Raw genomic sequence first — 19729 nt, 5'->3', positions numbered from 1 at the left:
TTAATTAATAATATAAGTGTCAAAATCATGCTGTAAATCGTCCAATGTACATACATATGCATTGTTTTGACGTCAACGACCGCATTCGTTTAGATCATTTGTTACAATTTTTCTCCTATTTTCTTATTTGATTGATTTATTTCTCAATCCTTGAAACTAGAATAATATAATATGCATGTTGATATGATGGCAAAAGGTGTACCCACCTAAGGCCTTTATTAGCCCAACCTATATTAATCTAAATGGACTGATTGGATCATAATTCACAGTATTTTGTTTGGGCAATTCGAAGGAATGTCCCTCATTCGGGGTGGTCTTTAATTTTTCCCCTTTAAATTGTTGGTCTTTAATTTTTGCCCTTCGCATAGAAACTCTGAAGTTTTGGGTTCGAACTTCGGCTCCGGCATAAAGATAAAAAATAATTTCGCAAGGCAAAGCTTAGAAAAGTTATGTCGGATCCGACAGAGGTTGCCTTATAAGGCAGACTTTTAGTTATGCCGGCAACCTCTGCCGGAGACAACATAGATTGTCCTAAAGCATAACTAAAGTTATGCCAGATCCAGCATAAGTTGTCTTATCACTACTAAAAAAACAGTGATTTTCGACCTCACGCGATCGAAAAAGGCCAATTTTCGACCAAAATTTCGACCTCAAGGCATAGTCGCAAACAGCTAGGGTGAAATTTTTTTTCGACCTCACGTGGTCGAAAATTTTCGACCTCACGCGGTCGAAACAAGTTTTCTACGTAAATTACGAAAATAAAGTTTTCGACCACGTGAGGTCGAAAAGGTTATTTTTTATTTAATTATTAATAAAAAAAATCGACCACATGCGGTCGAAAATATTATTTTTATATAAATATTTTTTAAAAGTTTTCGACCTCTTGTGGTCGAAATATGAAAGAATATTAAAATATAAAAAAAAAAATCAAAATTTCGACCACATGAGGTCGAAATTTAGCAATATTGTTGCCAGATTTCGACCTCATGAGGTCGAAATTCTAATTTCTGGGTACAATTTCGACCTCACTAGGTCGAAAATTATCAATATCTGGGTTGATTTTCGACCTACTGCGGTCGAAAATCTGGAAAAAAAAATCCAGCATTCAGCTGCTTTTACAGCAGCCCACCAGCCCATCTCATTCATCAACCAAATCAACAATGCAATTCATCAACACATCCAATTCATCAAAGTACTTCTACAATCATAAACTACAACATTCTGCAATCAAATTCAACCTCAAATTCCAATTTAATGTACTTCTAATTCAAATTACAACTACATTGAAACACTTAAACATCATAAACTTAAACAACCATAAACTACATTCTACAATCAAATTCACCTTCAAAGTACTTCTAATTCGAATTAAAACTACATTCAAACACTTAAATATCATATACATATCCAAGAAAACATAGCAAAATTAGAATCCATAAGTATACGAATCAAAAAAGTCAACGTTGGGTGTTAGAGACATGATCCGAATCCTCCTCACTATCCTCATCCACAAAACCATGATCTACATTGGCCTGTGACCTACGTCGTCTATCATGGGAAGGTCGTCTACGTTGCCCCAATTATCACACACCATCTACACAATAAAAAAAAGGTTAGAAAAAATGTTGAACGAGACATACATACTAGTACAGAGAAGACCAAAACAGTTTAATTTGTATACCAACTGTATCAATTATAAAAACTTAGTGGGATATAGAAGCAACATGAATTTGGAACAGTCGTAAATGTCTGAGAGTCAACAATCAAGAAATAACTCAAATTCTTTTAGTTCCAGTGTTCTTCAACAGTTCAACCTTTAACTCAAAGGGCATAGTTTACCTCCATACAGAAGCTAATCCACCTATATTCCATAGGGACATCAAAGCTAGCAATATTCTTCTAGACTCAAAAATGTTTAGGATGATGAAGGTGTACTACCTAATCATGTATAAACTATTGTGAAAGGCACACCTGCAAGTCTATTTATTCTTTCATACCAAACGCACCTTTGATGGTATTAGATCAAGAAATTGCAGTAAAAAGCCCATGTTTTCTTTACACAAGCTGGCAAAATCAACAGCCAATTAGTAAAGCAAGAAAATTCATTATCAGATTATTATTAAGGCAGCAAGTGATCCATTATTATTAAGGCAGCAATTACAAAGTGGCACAAACCTAGTTTCTATGGGTACTACTCAAGATTTGAGCTTTCACTGGGCTAATAGCAACATCAACAGCAAATTAGTAAAGCAAGAAAATTCATTATCAGATTCATATCCAAGATTCACTCAAATGTTGAAAAGTCCAAGTATAGAGGAAAGAGAATTGAGTGATATGAATGCTAAGCTTTTGCTTGGAACTCTTTCTAATACTGGGCTTCAACTTTATCCTGGAGATAATAATAATCTTCTCTATTCTACAAACTCTAGTGGTACTAATAGAGTAAGATTTAGTCAGATATATCCCACAATAAACGTGTCCAACTTGAATATAAATCAAGCAAATTCTAGCTCTTTGGACATGAATTTACAGCCATTGGATCTAATCAATTCTGCAAGATATGGAGGGAGCTTTAGCTAGACATATGGCCTAGCAAATCATTTTCAGCAATCATCAAGTGAAAGTCCAGTAGATAGCTCCACAAGTGTAAGTATTTTTTGAAATCTTATTCCTTAACTCATTTCTATATTTGGTCATAAATAATACTAATATTTTGTCATTCACAAATTGTCTGGAGTACAGCATTTGCATCATTATGTGCGACTACTGAACTCCAGTATTCGAAATATTGATGAAATTATTGAAAATTTTGTTTTAAGGAGCATTTTGACTGATACTTCACTGGCAGAACTTCAACATTTTTCAAAGTGGAATTCATGGCGTCTTTCAAATAGGAGTATATACTTTTTTAGATTTAAACTTCATATATTATCTTTTTCCGCTTCAACCAAATATTGTCCAAATGCACATTAATCCTATTTTTTCAGTTGTTAACATTCAACTAAGAAAAAATCTCTTAACGAGAAGATCAGTTAATCTAATAACCAGTGTTATCAAAAGCAAAAGTAAGCATGAATAACGAATATATGGATAAAGAAATTGTAAAAGTAAGCATGAATAACGAATATATGGATAAAGAAATTGTAAAAACATCACGATAAAGTGAAATATCAACCATCTAGTGTCACATCTTCAAGAGAGGCTCAATGGCAAGGAATAGTATGTCTTGGAGCCTTGATAACGACACTGAAGCGCACATTAAGCGAGGCGAAGTGCTCAACATGTTTTGAGCCTCACTTCAGGGCTTAAGCGCGCCTTTGACAACACTGCTAATAACTGGAAGATAAAACAACCAAAGGCTTAAATGAGGAATTATATCCATTACTAGTCCTTAAATCCTCAGCTCAAACAGAATACTGCAGGAGGTCATTTTTTGGTCAAACTCAGTTCAGGTTAAAGGGGCTGTTTTGGGAGACTTGTTTAGACTCATGGATTCGATAACCAACAAGGTCAGATTTTGGAGCTAGAAAATGATTAGGAGAACATGGATTGTATTTCAAATCATCAGCCTTTAAAAGAAAAAAATACACTAGCTTTTCAAACAGAGAAATCATTTGAGTTAAGAACAAGATTTCTTACAGTTCAGATGCTTTGATGAACAAGATTAATTGGATTTTCAATTTGAATACTACAACAACAACATTCAATTTCAATTCAAAACCCAAAAATAAAGTTAACATTCTAAACCCAAAAGCAAACATTGAACAATCAATAAAGTTAACAAATCTACTAATTAAACTACAACTATACAAAGTAATACAACTAATAATGATAAAATGAGATTGAAAACCAAAAATCAAAAAAATAAAAAAGACTAACCTAGCTCACTGTTCAGTCGGCGGCGGATGGTGGCTGCTCCGGTGGTAGTGGTGGACGCCGTCGCCTACTTGGAGTACAACGGTGGTAGTGGGTGGCCGGAGATACGGCATCCTGCCCTCATTTCCGATAAATCTGCACCGATTGATAAAGTTTGATTTGTGTATTTTTGGAGTTGTTGGAGCTTTATTTTAGCGCTTAGAAGCACGTAGAAGAAAGGGAATTAGGTGAAGAAGAGGAGAGTATAGTCAAATGAAAAATTGGGGGAGATGAATTTAGAGAGGGTAAAGCATTTTTTTGAAAGAGAAGAGAGAGTTTTGGGGGAAGATGAAATATTCTCATCGGGCTATGGGTGTATATTTTCTGAAATTTTTTGACCGCATGTGGTTGAAAAAATTAAGTCAGATTTTTTTTTTTTTAAATTTTAATTAACTGTTTTATATTTATATAATTTATTTTTGTGTAAAATGATTTTGTTTTTCATTTATTATTTGTACGAAAAAAAATTCGACCTCATGCAGTTGAAATTATATTTTCTCGTTAAAAACGACCCCGTGTGGTCGAAATTCCAAAGAAAATTAAAAAAAAAAAAAAATGGAAATTTCGACCACATGAGGTCGATTTTTTTTCGACCAAAAGTGAGGTCGAAATTTCCAGGTCGAAGATACCTGTTTTTTTATATATAAGACAAACTTTTAGTTATGCCGCATAAGACAGACTTTTCTCAAAGTCTTGCCTTGCGAAATTATTTTTATTTTTATGCCTGAGAGGGGGGTTCGAACCCAAAATCTCAGTATTTTTGATCACCTTTTTAAGCGAAGAGCAAAACTTAAAGATCACCAATTTGAGGGACAAAATTTAAAGAACACCCCGAAAGAAGGACAATCCGCGCAAAAAAATGATTTTGTTTTACTTTGACCAATCCGATTTCAATTAAATTCTCTTGACAATTTACACCCCTAGTCTTTTTAGCATCACCTACTGATACGTAACTTCTTGGGCTTTCTCCTTCTATATTTTCCTTTCATATATCTTTTCATGGACCATGGATAACTGTTAATCTGAAACTAAAATCACAATTCACAATAGTGAGAGGCTATGATATACAGATTCCAGAATATTAAAGTATCACCTCTATGACACCCATGACGGAGGGAAGAGTCAAATCCAAGTGGCAATAGTTACACCTAAGGCGAATCTTAGATCAAAATGGGATAGGAAAGTGAAATGTTTTATAAGTGATAACACAAGTTCACATGGTACACGTGCTTTTGAGCTCGATAATTGCGTATCCTGAATGATAAATATGTGAGGTATGCTGCACCAAAACGGACAATACTTGTCATGGACTTGGATTGTGACAAATATGATATTAGAGTCGAGCAGTCTATCGGTATGGTGGTTGTGCAAACCTCAATGAGGACGTGAAGTCTGGGATCTGTTTGGTCAAAGCAGATAATACGTTCCTTGAGTTGAGCTGTGTCAAATTCGGTTTAGAATCGAACACTCCCTCAGACGGTTGTTGTGCAAATCTTAGCAAGGATGTCGAACCCTAAGGGGGTGTATATGACACTCATGACTGAGGGTGGACCGAACGAGTAAAAAACAATGACTGACATGCTTCTAGGCCGACAAACTTTTGAAGAATGGATGCACATAATATCTTAGGCAAATTATACATCGAAATGAGAGAATTAAATGAAAAGTTTTATAATGTATATCACATGTTTACATGATACAAGCATTTTTGGGCTTCATGATGAAGTAGCATAAAGAAAAAATTCATCAAGTCTATTAAAACAAAGTGGACAATATGTATCATGGACTTAAATCGCAACAACCGCCCACTGAGATTTTAATTGCTCGCTGCGACATTTTCCTGCTGCTAAATAAAGTGAACTCTCTCATGTATAATGGTATACTGGTAGTATATTAATGAGTCCGGAGCCTAAACGGCACATTTATGTGCCAAAAGTACCAAAAGGGGTTGACTTCTCCACGATAAACCAAAAGGGGTTTATCGTGGAGTGCCCCACGTTATGCAAACAAAATTAACGCCCCCTATTTGTTTGTTAATCCGTCTGTCTATATCATTAATATTTTTTTTTTTTAAATGTATAACGCATGACATGGGCTGGTCCACGTTTTGCAAAAATAAGTCTTACTTGCACATGCACTACTCTGATGATAGTTTATAGTTTTAGACATTATAAAGTTTGAAATAACATATGGTGATCAAAAGTTTGGCTTACAAAGAGAAATGTTTCCAAACAAGGAGAGATACAAGCCACCACTATTGTTTGAAAAGTTATCACTAGAGTTATATTCTCCTAGATAAATATTTCATGTCATCCATTTTATATATAAACCAAAGCTGATTTGGAATATCACTTCAAAGTTGTGATGCTAATATATAACATTGTCATTAAAGTTGGAGGCCAAATGCTTGCATTCATCAATATCACTAAGAAATAACTTTTACATAACGTGTACTGGTTTTGCAAAACGTGGAGCAGTTCACATCATGCGTTATAATTTTATTTTATTTTAAAATATTAACGATATAGACGGACAGATTAACAAACGGACAGAGGAGCGTTAATTTTATTTGCATAATGTGGGGTGCTCCACGATAAACCCCTTTTGGTTTATCTTGGAGAAGCCAACCCCATTTGGTACTTTTGGCACATAAATGTGCCCTTTAGGCTCAGTGACGGATCTAGGATCTTCATTCAGGGTGTTCGGAAAAAAAAAGCTAAATATACACTGTAATTTTTTGCCGAGAGTGTTTAAAAGTTAATATATGCACATAAACACAGAAAATTTACCCTATATATACACTATAATTTTTTACCGAGGGTGCACCGAACACCCTCGGCCCCCAAGTAGATCCACCCCCCAAACACCCTCGGCTCCCAAGTAGATCCGCCCCTGTTTAGGCTCCGGACTCGTATATTAATGGTAAAAACAGTGATTTGGCGAAACAGCGAGCTACCCTGCCATCGACGCGCTAATAAAATGAAGGTACTGGGCATTACTTTTTACTTAGCGTCCCCAGTGTAAACGAGTAAAAGTACAGTCGCCAATATCTGAAAAGTGGGGATGCTGACCACTCAAGACTAGTCAAGAGTAATTGTCGCATCGGGTCGCAGCTCTGATTTTTTCTACATTTGAATTATCAACAGTACTAAATCATTAAATTACTACTCCATATAACTTAATAAAGAAAATATCTATATCCAAACTTGGCTTCGAGACCAAGTTGTTTGCAGCTTGTGTTCTTTTTTGTGCAACTATCAAGTGTAGTATATGTTTTTTTGGTTCGATTATCTCCTCAATATTGATTAATCTTTCATGAATAACTATTCATCGTTTTCTCTATCTCTTGTACACAAAAACTATAGAATTGTTAATTTTATGGGTATATTGACGAGTAAATATCTTAAAAGGTCACTCAACTTTGAAAAATTATTTAGTAAAGTCATTGAACTTTGTTATATATCAATAAAATCATTCAACTTTGACATTTACTCTCATAAAATCACTCAATTAAATATGTCATAAAAAATATGACATGACAATATTAATTAATTTTTTTATGCCATGTAAACATGCACCCCACAAATTAAAAAAAATCATATTTTAATACCTTAACATCCACCCACAACCCTTTATTTAAAACTCATTTTCTTTGTTATTTCTACCTGATTTTTATGTGTGCTCTTATTTTTTTTCTTGACATTATTTTCTTATTTATTTATTGCACTATCCTTTTTTTTAGCTTCTACGATCTTTCTTTTCGTCTCTATTTTCTTATCTTTCTACTTTGCTTACGTAATATCTATTTAATAGATAAGACTTACTCATGAAAGATAATTACACCAAATCAATATGTATGAATTTTATTATAATTAAGAAATAACTAAAATAAAAATACATATTAATTAATCACAATTAAATAATATAATTAAAGAAACACATGAATGTTATTATTGGTCTGGCTGAAAAGAAGAGGCCACATAGGACTGGTTGGACCCTTTCCTTTTGTAAGCAACAACAATTTTTTTTACCAAAAAAAAAACAACAATTTCTTTAGTTAATATACGTTGGAACTAAGGTTAAAAATTAAATCTGTTGGCATTAGTGTTTTCAATGAGTCAACTGAAATTTAACAACTTAACTCTCACATAAAGTGTCTAAAGTAGTAGATTAATTTTTATACATCAAATTTTAGAAAAAACTAAAATGTATATCGAAAATCAAAATATGAATTTATTTTATTTTATTTTATTTGTGGGGTCCATGTCTACATGGTATAAAAAAATTGATCAATATTGCCATATCAAATTTCTTTGATGACACATTTAGTTGACTGATTTTATGAGAGTAAAGGCCAAAGTTGAGTGATTTTATTGATATGTAGTAAAGTTTAGTGATTTTGCCTCATAATTACTCAAAATTGAGTGATCTTTTGAGATATTTACTCAAAGTATAAGGAAATATGGTATAAGAAATTTACATAAAATTATACCTCAAAAAGTATATGGTATATTCAAATTGAGATATTTAACTGAAAAGATGATAACAAAACATTTGTGAATATAATAGTAGTAATTAGTATATTTAAATTTGTATATTATATATAGTATATAATATAATTTTGTGTATAGTATATAATATTATGATATACCTAATCTATGAATACATTACTCTATGTGCCAACCAATTGTACTCTATACCATATAAAATATACAATATATAAAAAGAATAATATAATTACTTATGGATTACCACTAAAATAGAATCTTAATTAATAATTGACACCCTATCACATAAAACTTGGCTTCCTTTCTGCCATCACATATTAATTATTCAATTTTTTTCTCTCCTCCATGAAATAGGAAAATCAACTCAATTAAATATATATTTGTATATATTTAATATAATAAACAATATATGCGTAATATATATACACACTTTTTGTTTACTATACGTAAGAAATTATTTTATATATAGTACATACTAGTTAATATACATAAAAAAAATTATTATATATAGTATATAATAGTGAAATATACGTAATATATAAGTACAAGAATATACATACTTGTTCAACGAATTGTATAATATATATCATATAAACAGTAGTATACTATTTTATGGATTAAAATGCTAGTTGAGTATATTGGGATGTTTAGAAAAGTAATTAATGTGTTTTTATATGTATTTAATTTGGTTATCACTAATATAGAAAACTCCTTATTATTAGCCTTTTATTCATAGCAATATTTTTTTATTTATGGTATAAAATCATACATATACCCTAAATATAAAGTATATATTATAGATTATGTAATTTAGTTAATAATTATAGATTACGAAATATTTTACTTATTTACTTGTATTTAAGTAACTTTCCCTATTTTGTTTTACTTTGACCAGTCCGATTTCAATTAAATTCTCTTGACAATTGACACCCCTAGTCTTTTTAGCATCACCTATACGTAACTTCTTGGGCTTTCTCCTCCTATATTTTCCTCTCATATATCTTTTCATGGACCATAGATAACTGTTAATCTGAAACTAAAATCACAATTCACAATAGCGAGAGGCTATGATATACAGATTCCAGAATATGAAAGTACCACCGCTATGGCACCTATGACGGAGGGCGAGTAAAATGGAAGTTGTGATAGTTACGCCTAAGGCGAATTTTACATCAAAATGGAATATGGTGAAACTTTATAAGTGTACGTGGGTTCAACTGAATCCCAAACTTTGACAGCGGAACCTAAATTAACGTGTAAAAAATTATTAAAATTACAATAAATAGTAGATATGAATCCCTAATTTTAAAAATATAATAGGTTCAATGCTAAAAATTTATAGATTGAACTCATAAAATTTAAATTCTAAATTCACCTCTGATGATAACATAAGTCCAAATGGTACACATGATTTAGGGCTTGAAGATAGCATAGCCCGAAGGACAAATTTGTGAGGCATGTTGCACCAAAACGGATAATACTTGTCATGGACTTGAATCGTGACAAATATGATATTAGAGTCGGACAACCTCTTGTTCGCCCTCTGTACTGTGGTTGTGCAACTGTTAGCAAGGATGTCTAACTCTAAGGGGTTGTATTTAACACTCATGACAGAGAGTGGACCGAACGAGTGCTTCTAGGTTGACAAGCTTTTGAGAAGAATGGATGCACATAATATCTTAGCCAAACTGTACATCAAAATGATTGTTAAATGAAAAGTTTTATAACGCATATCACATGTTATACATGATACAAGCATATTTTGGTCTTCATGATCAAGTAGCACAAGGGAAAAAATTCATAAAGTCTATTAAATCAAAGCATACAATATGTATCATGTTGCTTGTGACGACATTTTACTGCTGCTACATAAAGTGGACTCTCTCATGTATATTAATTAATGGTAAAAAAAAAAAAAAAAAAGTGATTCCGCGAAACAGCGAGCTACCCTGTCATCGACGCGCTTGCAATTCTTTTCCTTAGCGTAAAAGTACAGCCAATATCTGAAAGTGGGATGTTGACGACTCACGACTAGTCAAATTACCAATAGTATTATCAATGTAACTCTGATTGTTTGGACACTCGAATTATCAATAGTATTAAATCATTAAAAATTACCAATGTAACTTCATAAAGAACATTTCTACATCCCAAACTATGGGCCTCGACAGCAAATTGTTTGTAGCTTGTGTCCGTTTTATGTGCAACTATCATCTTAAACTAATGTTAATTTTATTACATTACAATTAAGTCATCATTTGGATTCTAATACATGTGAAAAATAGCATTTCCCTTAATTTCCTTTCCTATGCATTGGATAGTTAAAAATTCTTATAACGTACTTGGAGTATAGTTACATAAAAGATATCATTTACAGGCACAGTACTAAGAAGTATTTCTCCTAGATTATAATATAATATGACAAAGCTTATTTTAATCTTCACAGAAAACGAAGAAACAGATGTCAGTAGAGATACAAACTAAATTTCATTAACATCGGATCAAGTGAACTAACGGCGTCAACCTAACAAGTTCAGTACTACTAACGTTTCTCCATCTATCATCAGTTAAGAGGTAGAAACTATACCCTATGAGGGGAGCACAATAATCCCATGCACCTCACCTTTATCAGCCGCTAAAACAGAGAGTAACGATAAGAAAACCTAGGGCCTGTTTGGCTATTTGTTGTTGGTCATCATCTTCTTAAACTCGTCAAAGTTAACATAACCGTCACCATCGGAATCAAATGAATTTATCATTGTCGTACAATCCTCAACAGAGCAGCTTTCACCCAAACGAGTGAGGATCTTGTGAAGCTCAACGGCTGAGATCAAGCCGTTACTGTCCTGATCGTAGAGATCAAAAGCTTCACGCAGCTCCTTAACGCCACCGTCACCTCCGCCCTTACAGAACTCTGCAAATTCCTGAAAGTTGCGGTGCAAAAATTAGCCCATAAAATTATAAACTGTCCAAATTTGAACCCCGCCCATTTATTAGCTCACTCCATAAATATGTAGGCTGATATTTAGCCTAAATTAATCAAAAAATCTTGTCAAAATATTAAAGAGATTTTTATTCAATATCTTATACTCCAAAAATTGTAGGGATTGAGTTTTTAACCCATTTCAGCCCAGCCCAAGCAACCCGCACACTTATCAGCACATTTTGACCCTACCTGGAGGCTAATGAAACCGTCTCTGTCGGAATCAATTTCGTCCATCATACGAGCGGCTTCCTCGGGAGATGTGTCAGATCCAAGGGCGTTAATGACGCCAGAAAGCTCTTCGGCTGAGATCATGCCGTCGCCGTTAGTGTCGAAGCGTTGGAACACTTTTTGGACTTCGTTTGTGTCTTGAAGGTAAAGTGAGGGTTTGGTAACTGAGTTATTGTTGCTGGTGTTGACATTGTCGGTAGCAGCCATTGTTGAAAAGGAAGACTTGTAGTGGCAGTAATAATGGAGAAAATATGGGGTTTCGGTCTATATATAGGAGGGAAGCATATAGTATGAGGGAACGACGAGACAAGGAAAGAGTTGGGAGCCGTGTGGGGAAATTATTACTTTTAACTTAAAGACAAGATTAGGAAATACTAGGAAATTCCGAGAGAGAGGGGAAGGACCAAAGTGGAAGCCCATGACATTAGGCGTGTGTAAGACGCGTTGGGCCATAATCTAAAGATAGACGTGTGTATCTATTTTTTTCATCATGATTCTCTACCGTTCAGAATTCGAACTTGGCAACTGCTTCATTCTTAACACTTGTCCGTTGATGATGCAATTCTAATTCAATACTCATCAACACTTGGAACATATTATTGGTAAAGTCCAAGCAAACAATTTTAGTCAGCTGGGAATTGAGAAAGAACAATCATATCTCTTTGTAACGCCGTAATTTGTTTAAATACTTGGGAAAAGGGCCTAAAATACCCTCGAACTATTAAAAATGGAGCAAAAATACCCTCTATCCACCTTTCAGCCCCCAAATACCTTTACCATCCACCTATTGGGTCTAAAATACCCCTATTGCTAACAGAATATTCTGGTCAAACACGTGGCATTTTTTATTGGTTGGCTTATAAAATTAATTAAACTAATTGACCAGATAACCGAAGTGCCCCCACCCCGTACCCCCCCCCCCCGGTGATTTTTTTTTTTTTTTTTTGAAAAAAAAGTTGACATTTTTTTTGCACCTCACCCCCACCCCGCACCCCTAACCCCCCCCCCCCCCGACGCAAAAAAAATTAATATTTTTGAAAAAAAAAGTTTTGACGTTTTTTTTGGGTTTTTTTAGCTGGGAGGGGAGGGGGGCGTAGGGGGAGGGTGGTGCGGGGTGGAAAAAAAGCCAACTTGTTCCTTTTAGATTTTTTTTTTGGGGGGGGGGGGGGGGTGCGGGGGAGGTGTAGGGTGCGGGGTGGGGTGCAAAAAAAAAAAATTGTAGTCTACACTTGTGCCTTTTAGATTTTTGGTTGAAAATATACCATGTTTTTTAGGGTGAGATATTTTTTTTTTGGTAACTCAATTACATTAGACATTTTAATTTATCAAGACATTTCACACTACTTGTGCTTTTTACTAGAAAGTTGAGAAGCGTAACAATATTTTTTTTGCACCCTACACCTCCCCCCCCCCTCCCAGCTGAAAAAAAAAGTTGACTTTTTTTTCCACCCCGCACCTTCCCCCTCCCCCACCCCCCAAACCCCGCACCCTACGCCCCCCTCCCCTCCCAGCTAAAAAAACCCAAAACAAAATATCAAAACTTTTTTTTTCAAAAATATTAATTTTTTTTGCATCGAGGGGGAGGGGGGTAGGGGTGCGGGGTGGGGTGCAAAAAAAAATGTCAACTTTTTTTTCAAAAAAAAAAAAACAATTCACGGGGGGGGGGGGGGTCGGGTCGGGGGGTGGGGGGCACTATCTGGTCAATATTGCAAAAGTTAATTAGTTTAATTAATTTTATAATCCAACCAATAGAAAAATGACACGTGTTTAATGAAAAGATTCTGTTAGTGATAAGGGTATTTTAGACCCAATAGGTGGATGATAAGGGTATTTGGGGGCTGAAAGGTGGATGGAGGGTATTTTTGCTCCATTTTCAATAGTTCGAGGGTATTTTAGGCCCTTTTCCGTAAATACTTTTGATTGGTATAGCGAAATGTAATTATAAGGAACATATATATAATATAACGTTATATGAAGAAAAATCAATTTTTCAAAAAGATTTTTTTTAGCTATAGTAAAATATTGTTGGATGATAATAATTATAGAGAGGTTTAACTATAGATGTTGAATCAATTTGGTGTTCGAAATGATGTCGATTGATTCGTGTATATAAAAGCAGCCGATCATTTTAAACTACAAGAGCAAAATTTTACTCGTCCACCTAAGCCATTATTAGCACGTATGGCACTGATGTTGTGTCTAGTTCATTTGCGGCAAAATGAAAGGGACTTAATGATACTAAATTATTTTGTAGTATTCCTTTTTTCCTTCTTTTTGTACATGGGAGAAAGGGGAATGGATAACTAGATGGAAAATTGAATCCTATCTTACATGGCGGAGGTTCATAAAACTGGGACCAACATAATTTTCTAAATTATATTGAGAAGAATTGACGATATGATCATGTAAAATTTACCCGCATTCGATACTTATATTAAACCAATTTTTGCATGCCATATATTTCTTCATACACTTAACTATGGTGACAATATGAGGCACAGTTGTATCAAAAAAATTTAATATTATTGTGCGTGGGGAAGATGCAATTAAATTTGCTACACGAACACTCAATTTTGCTTAGTGAAGAGTTTCGTGACAAATAATCATTTTTTCCATTAAGGAAGGAACGGATTATTTTTAATATTTACAATTTCAAACACAGTCGGTGTACCCAAGAGGAGAAAAAATTAGTGGCCGAATTAGAAAATCACTGTTAAGAAACAATATAAACCTAATTTTAGGCTATTTTTTGAATAACCATATGTGCTATGTTTAAATGCTACCTAATTTTACCAAATTAACTGAACTACCAAAACTCATGCCATAAATGTTAACAATGCCTAAACCTCTATAACTTTATTGACAAGTCAAAAATGCGTTTTGAATTAGAACCTCTTTTAGGACTTTGCCGTGAAAAATGCGCCCTTTTAAAAGGCTAATTTATTCATTACTCAAATCTTTGGCAAGGAACATGACCTTACCAACAAAGTGATTAAGGGCTTTTACTATAAACTATCCTTTTGAGAACCTAAAAGTTTGGGTCCACACATTTTTAGCTATGTTCATTCAACTAATTCATGGTACTTAAATCGCCAATATGCATGTGCTTTCTATCAGTTGGTAACTTCTCACAAAAGTGAAAAATTAAAAAGCGAGCAGGAAACCACCTCTCCCCACCCCACTCCAAAAGGTCCGTAAATTATTCTTGCACCATATGCATTACCTAGAGACTACAGCATCATCAATTTTTTACATTATCAACATAGTCTAACGTGTTACAATAAGTTTTACTTTAGGTTATCAATCAACTCTATTACATAGTTACATGCAATTACCAACCCATATTGTAATACTTCTACGCGTAAGTGCATAGAACTTAATAGTCATTTTGAGTTTAGTTATTATTCATTCACTTATCGATTCAAAGTACTTGGAAATCAAACATACTTTTGCCTCTCACCGCAATGTTAACATCAACAAGAGTGCGGCATTGAAAAAAAAAAAAAAGATTCATCACCATTGCTATGCAATCTTTGAATACCCTGAAACTGAAATATTGACCTTCAAGTGGTGAACAGAAGCATGAAGGAGCTGCTGAATAAAGGGCCACAACAAACTCTTTTAACTGTCCTCATCTAAATTTTGAAATGTTAAACTTCTTCCAACACAAAGAATGTTTAGCAGATCCTTGTACGGTTGGAGGAACAGACAACTAGCAATCATATAACTATCTAATTTTGTGACGTGTAGATTTTTACAATCAGATGTCTCAGAGATTGCATATGGCGTTTCCACTAAATCAACAATCATCTTGCTCTACCTCCCATAGAGGTCAAAAGCAAAAGTTACTTCCACATGGAACAATCCTCGACTAAAAGGTTGAAATACCGTCCACTTTTTTACAGCGTATGCACTAGTTTAACAATATGTATCCCAGAAAGGAAAGAGACATTCAAGCTACTACAAAATTTGGCATCTCAAGTTTTCAACCTTGTGCAGGTGGAGGGGGTGGCGGCATCGACACATGTTGCATTGGATGGTGACCACCATTAAAGTGCTGAGGTGGTGGTGGCGGTCGCCAAACATTACCACCTATTGCAGCTGGTGGTGGAGGGGCCCTATTTAAGGGTGGAGCTACCTGTGGGGGCGGTGGAGGTGCCATTCCTCTGAATTGCATTTGCTGCTGAGGCATGCCAGCTGAACCTGGTTGCATAGGCTGTCCCTGCCAAGCTTGTGGTGGAGGCATTTGCATTGGTGGGTACATATTAGGCTGCATAAGTGGTGGCCGGATTGCTGGAACAGGAGCTGGAGGCATAGGACCATTTGCAAAAGGTCGTGGGGGAACGGGAGTAGCAACCGCACCATTAGCTTGTGGAACATCGGGAAGTGTTGGGGGTCCACTTGCAAACATGGTGTGAGGCCTGTTTTCTGGGTACCCGGATTACTAGCAGCTAAAACCCTCTCTGCATATCATCATCCACAACAAATCAGAATTGCCCCAAAGTGTGTTGGAAAAGTAATGGCTACATAATTAAAAAAGATAATGAAGTTTCTGAAATTCAAAATGCAGAGAAGACGCACAAGAGCAACTTGTTTATTTTAATAAACCACCTCACTCATTCCCCTTATTACCAACTTTGAAGAATTCCAAAATACTAGAGTCTTCTACAAACTTATGGTTCCAAATCACCACTTTAAGTTCAATTGACATATCCAAATTGTGATCGCACAAGCAAAACACAGTTCAACAGTCTTGATCGGAGACAACCAAATTGACTTCATTTTTCTGAAACACAAATATTTGCCTTTTGCAGAAGGCTAACTCTTTGTTCACGTCCATAACTAAAATTTGAAGAAGAGTCAAATATGCGCCACATCTATGTTAATTGAAACCTGTCTCATCAAAGAAAAGTTGTGAGTTTAAAGAAAATTGGTTGACTTGTGCTTGTTGGGGAACTTGGCCCTCGAATTGATTTTTGCTTCGGTTGCGTCCACGTTCTTCGATGTCCCACCAGATATTTTGCTTTGCCCGGGAGTTTCAGTTATAAGTAATAAAAGTGTATTTTGAGAATAGCGAGATTTGGATGACTTCGAAGGGAAATACTTAGTGGCTCTAATAGATAGAATGATTGTGAAGACTCGAATTTGACTTTATCAATATTTTTAGAAAGATATGGGCGGACTTTTATTTAGAATCGTCAAACATTTAAGACCACTTTTGTGCTAACTTCTAAAAATTTGTCCCAGTTTCAGTCCTGGAGACGCTTGATTCTGGACAATTGAAAAGTAAGAACTTATAATGAAAGTTTTTGAAAGTGATTTGACCGATTTCAAAATTTTGTCCTAGTTTCAAGATACTAAGACACATGAATTTAAACGGTGGGAAGACCAAAGTCTTGTATAAAAATCCTTATGTATTTTATAGGAACCAAAATGTTTGGACAAACCGAAGATATTAAAAATTTTAAAATAGAAGGGCCGAACCCGCCTCGGGTTGCCTACGTATCCCAAAGGAATCAGGCCAGACGTAGTTCGTGATCAAAATAAGAACTTTTGAGTTTTTTGTTTTTAATAAAAAAAGGGGGCCGAACCCGATATGGGTTGCCTACGTATCCAAAATGGAAATCAGGCCACACGTAGTTCCACCCACAAAACAAAGACATTGAAATATTTTGAAAGGAGTGGCCGAACCCGATGTGGGCTGCCTACGTATCCAACAGGAAGTCAGGCCAAACGTAGTTCGTTACAAACAAATGACAAAGTCCTAATTTAGAAAGGCCGCAACAAAACATAGAGGCAACATGACAAAAGAAACTAAATGTTCCAGCTGATGCCTCCGGCCTATTACAAAAAGAAATTTAACTTAAATTACTGAAACTCCCGGTGGACCGGGGCTAAGATAAAATCCAATTCTTCAACTCAGGCCCTGGCTCAGCAGCCTTCAAGGTCAGTATTTCAACAAAGTCTTTGATTACCACAACATGATCATCTTCATCTTTCACGAACAAGTTCTTGATGCCCTTCACAATATCATCATAGGCAACTTCAACAATCAGATCTGAAATTTTGAAGCTGGAAGGTTTTGAGAAAGTTTGATCAATGGTAGGAATGAGTTTTGGCAATGGAATCTCCTTCCCTTTATTCTTTCGTGCTTTCTTCATTTCTTCCTCAGTTGGTTCATATCCCAAACCAAATGTAAACTGTTGCGTAGGGAGAACGACTGGCTCAACCCGCCCATTTAACGTCTTCCCTAGCCCAAATCCCGGTTGGTACCTATTTCTCAGCATTTCTTTTGCGACCATAATTGCGGCGCATGACCTTTTGACCTCTTGAGTTTGACACACTTCACCCTCTTTAATGACATTCACAACCTCCCAAGCATGGTAAGTTGCTCCATCGAACCCTCCTGTTGCCTCGATGAATGAGATGAACTGCTCTCGATAGAAAGACGTGTCCCCTTCTCCATGTATACATATTTGCTGTTGATCCCATTCGAATTTGACAGTTTGGTGCAAAGTAGATGGTACAGCTCCAGCCAGATAGATCCACGGTCTTCCTAACAGCATGTTGTATGTCGTGGAAATATCAAGTACTTGAAAATCCGTAATGAACTCAACAGGCCCAATCAACACTTTCAACTCTATTTCTCCAATAGGACGCCTTTGAGCCCCATCAAATGCTCGAATATTCACATCACTTGTCTTGAGCTCACTAACATTATATCCGATCTTCTTCAGACTTGTTAGTGGACAGATGTTAAGTCCAGAACCCCCATCAATCAACACTTTAGCCACAAACATGTTACGACACTTGACAGTTATATAGAGCGCTTTGTTATGCATGCATCCTTCTGGCGGGAGTTCTTCATTATCGAAGCTGATTCGATGGCTGTCAAGTACGCGCTCAATCATCCCGGCTAACGCCTCACTAGTTGTTTCGCTTGGAACATATGCTTCATTCAAAATCTTCAAGAGTGCATTTCTGTGCACATCCGAACTCAAAAGCAAAGAGAGAATAGGAATTTGGGCATTGGTCTTTTTCAACTGATCCACAACTGAGTACTCACTAGCCTTAATCTTCCTAAAAACTTCTTCTGCTTCTGCTTCTGTCACGACCCTTTTGGGAGGTACATTGGTTTCCTTAGCTTGCCCCAATCTAGCTAGCTCTTCCGGAGTATAGCATCTTCCAGACCTTGTCATTCCTGATGTCTTAATCTCCATCACAGCTTGTTGATAATTCCACGGTACGGCTTTGGTATCGAGCACTGGTAACTGATTTGGTGCTTGAACTACTTCCACAGGCGTCGACGAAGCTCCTAATATCTCGATAGGTACGCAACCCCTTATCACTACAGCTGGAGAAGCAACGGCTACAAGACCATGATCTTCCACGCTATCCACAGGCACAATGAATTCGGCCGGATCGTCATCATTTTCATCTATTCCAATCATATTTATCGTGGCCCCATCATGGGTCGGGAGTGGATTGGTAACCACATTTGGTGCCGGTTGTTTGACCATGATCTGTTTTGCTTCGATAAGATCTTCAACCTTATGCTTCAACGCGTAACAACGATCAGTGGAATGACCTTTTACCCCCGAATGATATGCACATGTTTTAGTGGGATCAAAACTTCTAGGTAGTGGATCTGGGATTCTACCTTCCACAGGATATACTAAGCCTGAAGCTTGCAGTCTTTCAAAAACAACGCTCAATGGCTCTCCCAATGGTGTAAAATTGCGAAACGGTTTATTTGGGCGAGGTGCGGATGCATTGTTTGGATGATGAGATTGTGATGGTGGAGCTGGGTATGTTGGTGGTCGTGGAGCTCGATATGCTGGTTGTGTGTTGTAAACGGGGTAGGAAATTTGTGGTGATTGAGGTTGGTAAGATGACAAAGCTTGGTTGTATGGATGTGGAGAATATTGGAAATATTGTGAGTGGTGAGCGTTAGACTGATATCGCGGGGGTTGTTGATGGTGGTATGATGTGTTTCCCAAAGCCATTACCGATGCCGCTTCTTTTTCTTTTTTCTTTCCGTTTCCGAGAGTACCAGTTTGTATGGCCCTACTAGTAGACTGTAAAGCCGCAA

General features: G+C 35.9%; 2 protein-coding genes and 1 long non-coding RNA gene across 3 annotated transcripts; all 3 read right to left on the bottom strand.

The window, feature by feature from the left end:
- Window positions 1–1183: 1183 nt before the first annotated feature.
- LOC132633212 (uncharacterized) lies at window positions 1184–4427 on the bottom strand. The gene is made up of 2 exons (XR_009579608.1): window positions 3880–4427; window positions 1184–1594 (listed from the first exon to the last, which is right to left on the bottom strand). It is a non-coding gene; the product is annotated as an uncharacterized LOC132633212 (long non-coding RNA).
- Window positions 4428–10891: 6464 nt separating this feature from the next.
- On the bottom strand, window positions 10892–11897 carry LOC132633211 (calcium-binding allergen Ole e 8-like). Its single transcript, XM_060349479.1, has 2 exons — window positions 11599–11897; window positions 10892–11347 (listed from the first exon to the last, which is right to left on the bottom strand). Exons 1-2 carry the CDS (start codon window positions 11842–11844, stop codon window positions 11102–11104), a joined length of 492 nt encoding a protein of 163 aa, XP_060205462.1. The 5' UTR covers window positions 11845–11897; the 3' UTR covers window positions 10892–11101.
- A 3335-nt stretch (window positions 11898–15232) lies between these two features.
- Window positions 15233–16438, bottom strand: LOC132633210 (uncharacterized). Its single transcript, XM_060349478.1, has 2 exons — window positions 16219–16438; window positions 15233–16100 (listed from the first exon to the last, which is right to left on the bottom strand). The coding sequence occupies exon 2, from the start codon at window positions 16046–16048 to the stop codon at window positions 15623–15625; it is 426 nt and encodes a 141-aa protein (XP_060205461.1). The 5' UTR covers window positions 16049–16100; window positions 16219–16438; the 3' UTR covers window positions 15233–15622.
- Window positions 16439–19729: the final 3291 nt, after the last annotated feature.

Source organism: Lycium barbarum, chromosome 3 (genome assembly GCF_019175385.1).
Source record: "Lycium barbarum isolate Lr01 chromosome 3, ASM1917538v2, whole genome shotgun sequence".
In the NCBI taxonomy this organism is placed as follows: Eukaryota; Viridiplantae; Streptophyta; class Magnoliopsida; order Solanales; family Solanaceae; genus Lycium; species Lycium barbarum.
This window is presented reverse-complemented; position numbering and strand designations above follow the sequence as displayed.

Excerpts from the sequence above, each read along its gene's own strand:
- LOC132633211 (XM_060349479.1), bottom strand. The coding sequence starts at position 11,844 with ATGGCTGCTACCGACAATGTCAACACCAGCAACAATAACTCAGTTACC. Across the intron at positions 11,348-11,598 it reads ACGGTTTCATTAGCCTCCAG|GAATTTGCAGAGTTCTGTAA; the intron begins GTAGGGTCAAAA and ends CGCAACTTTCAG.
- LOC132633210 (XM_060349478.1), bottom strand. The coding sequence starts at position 16,048 with ATGTTTGCAAGTGGACCCCCAACACTTCCCGATGTTCCACAAGCTAAT.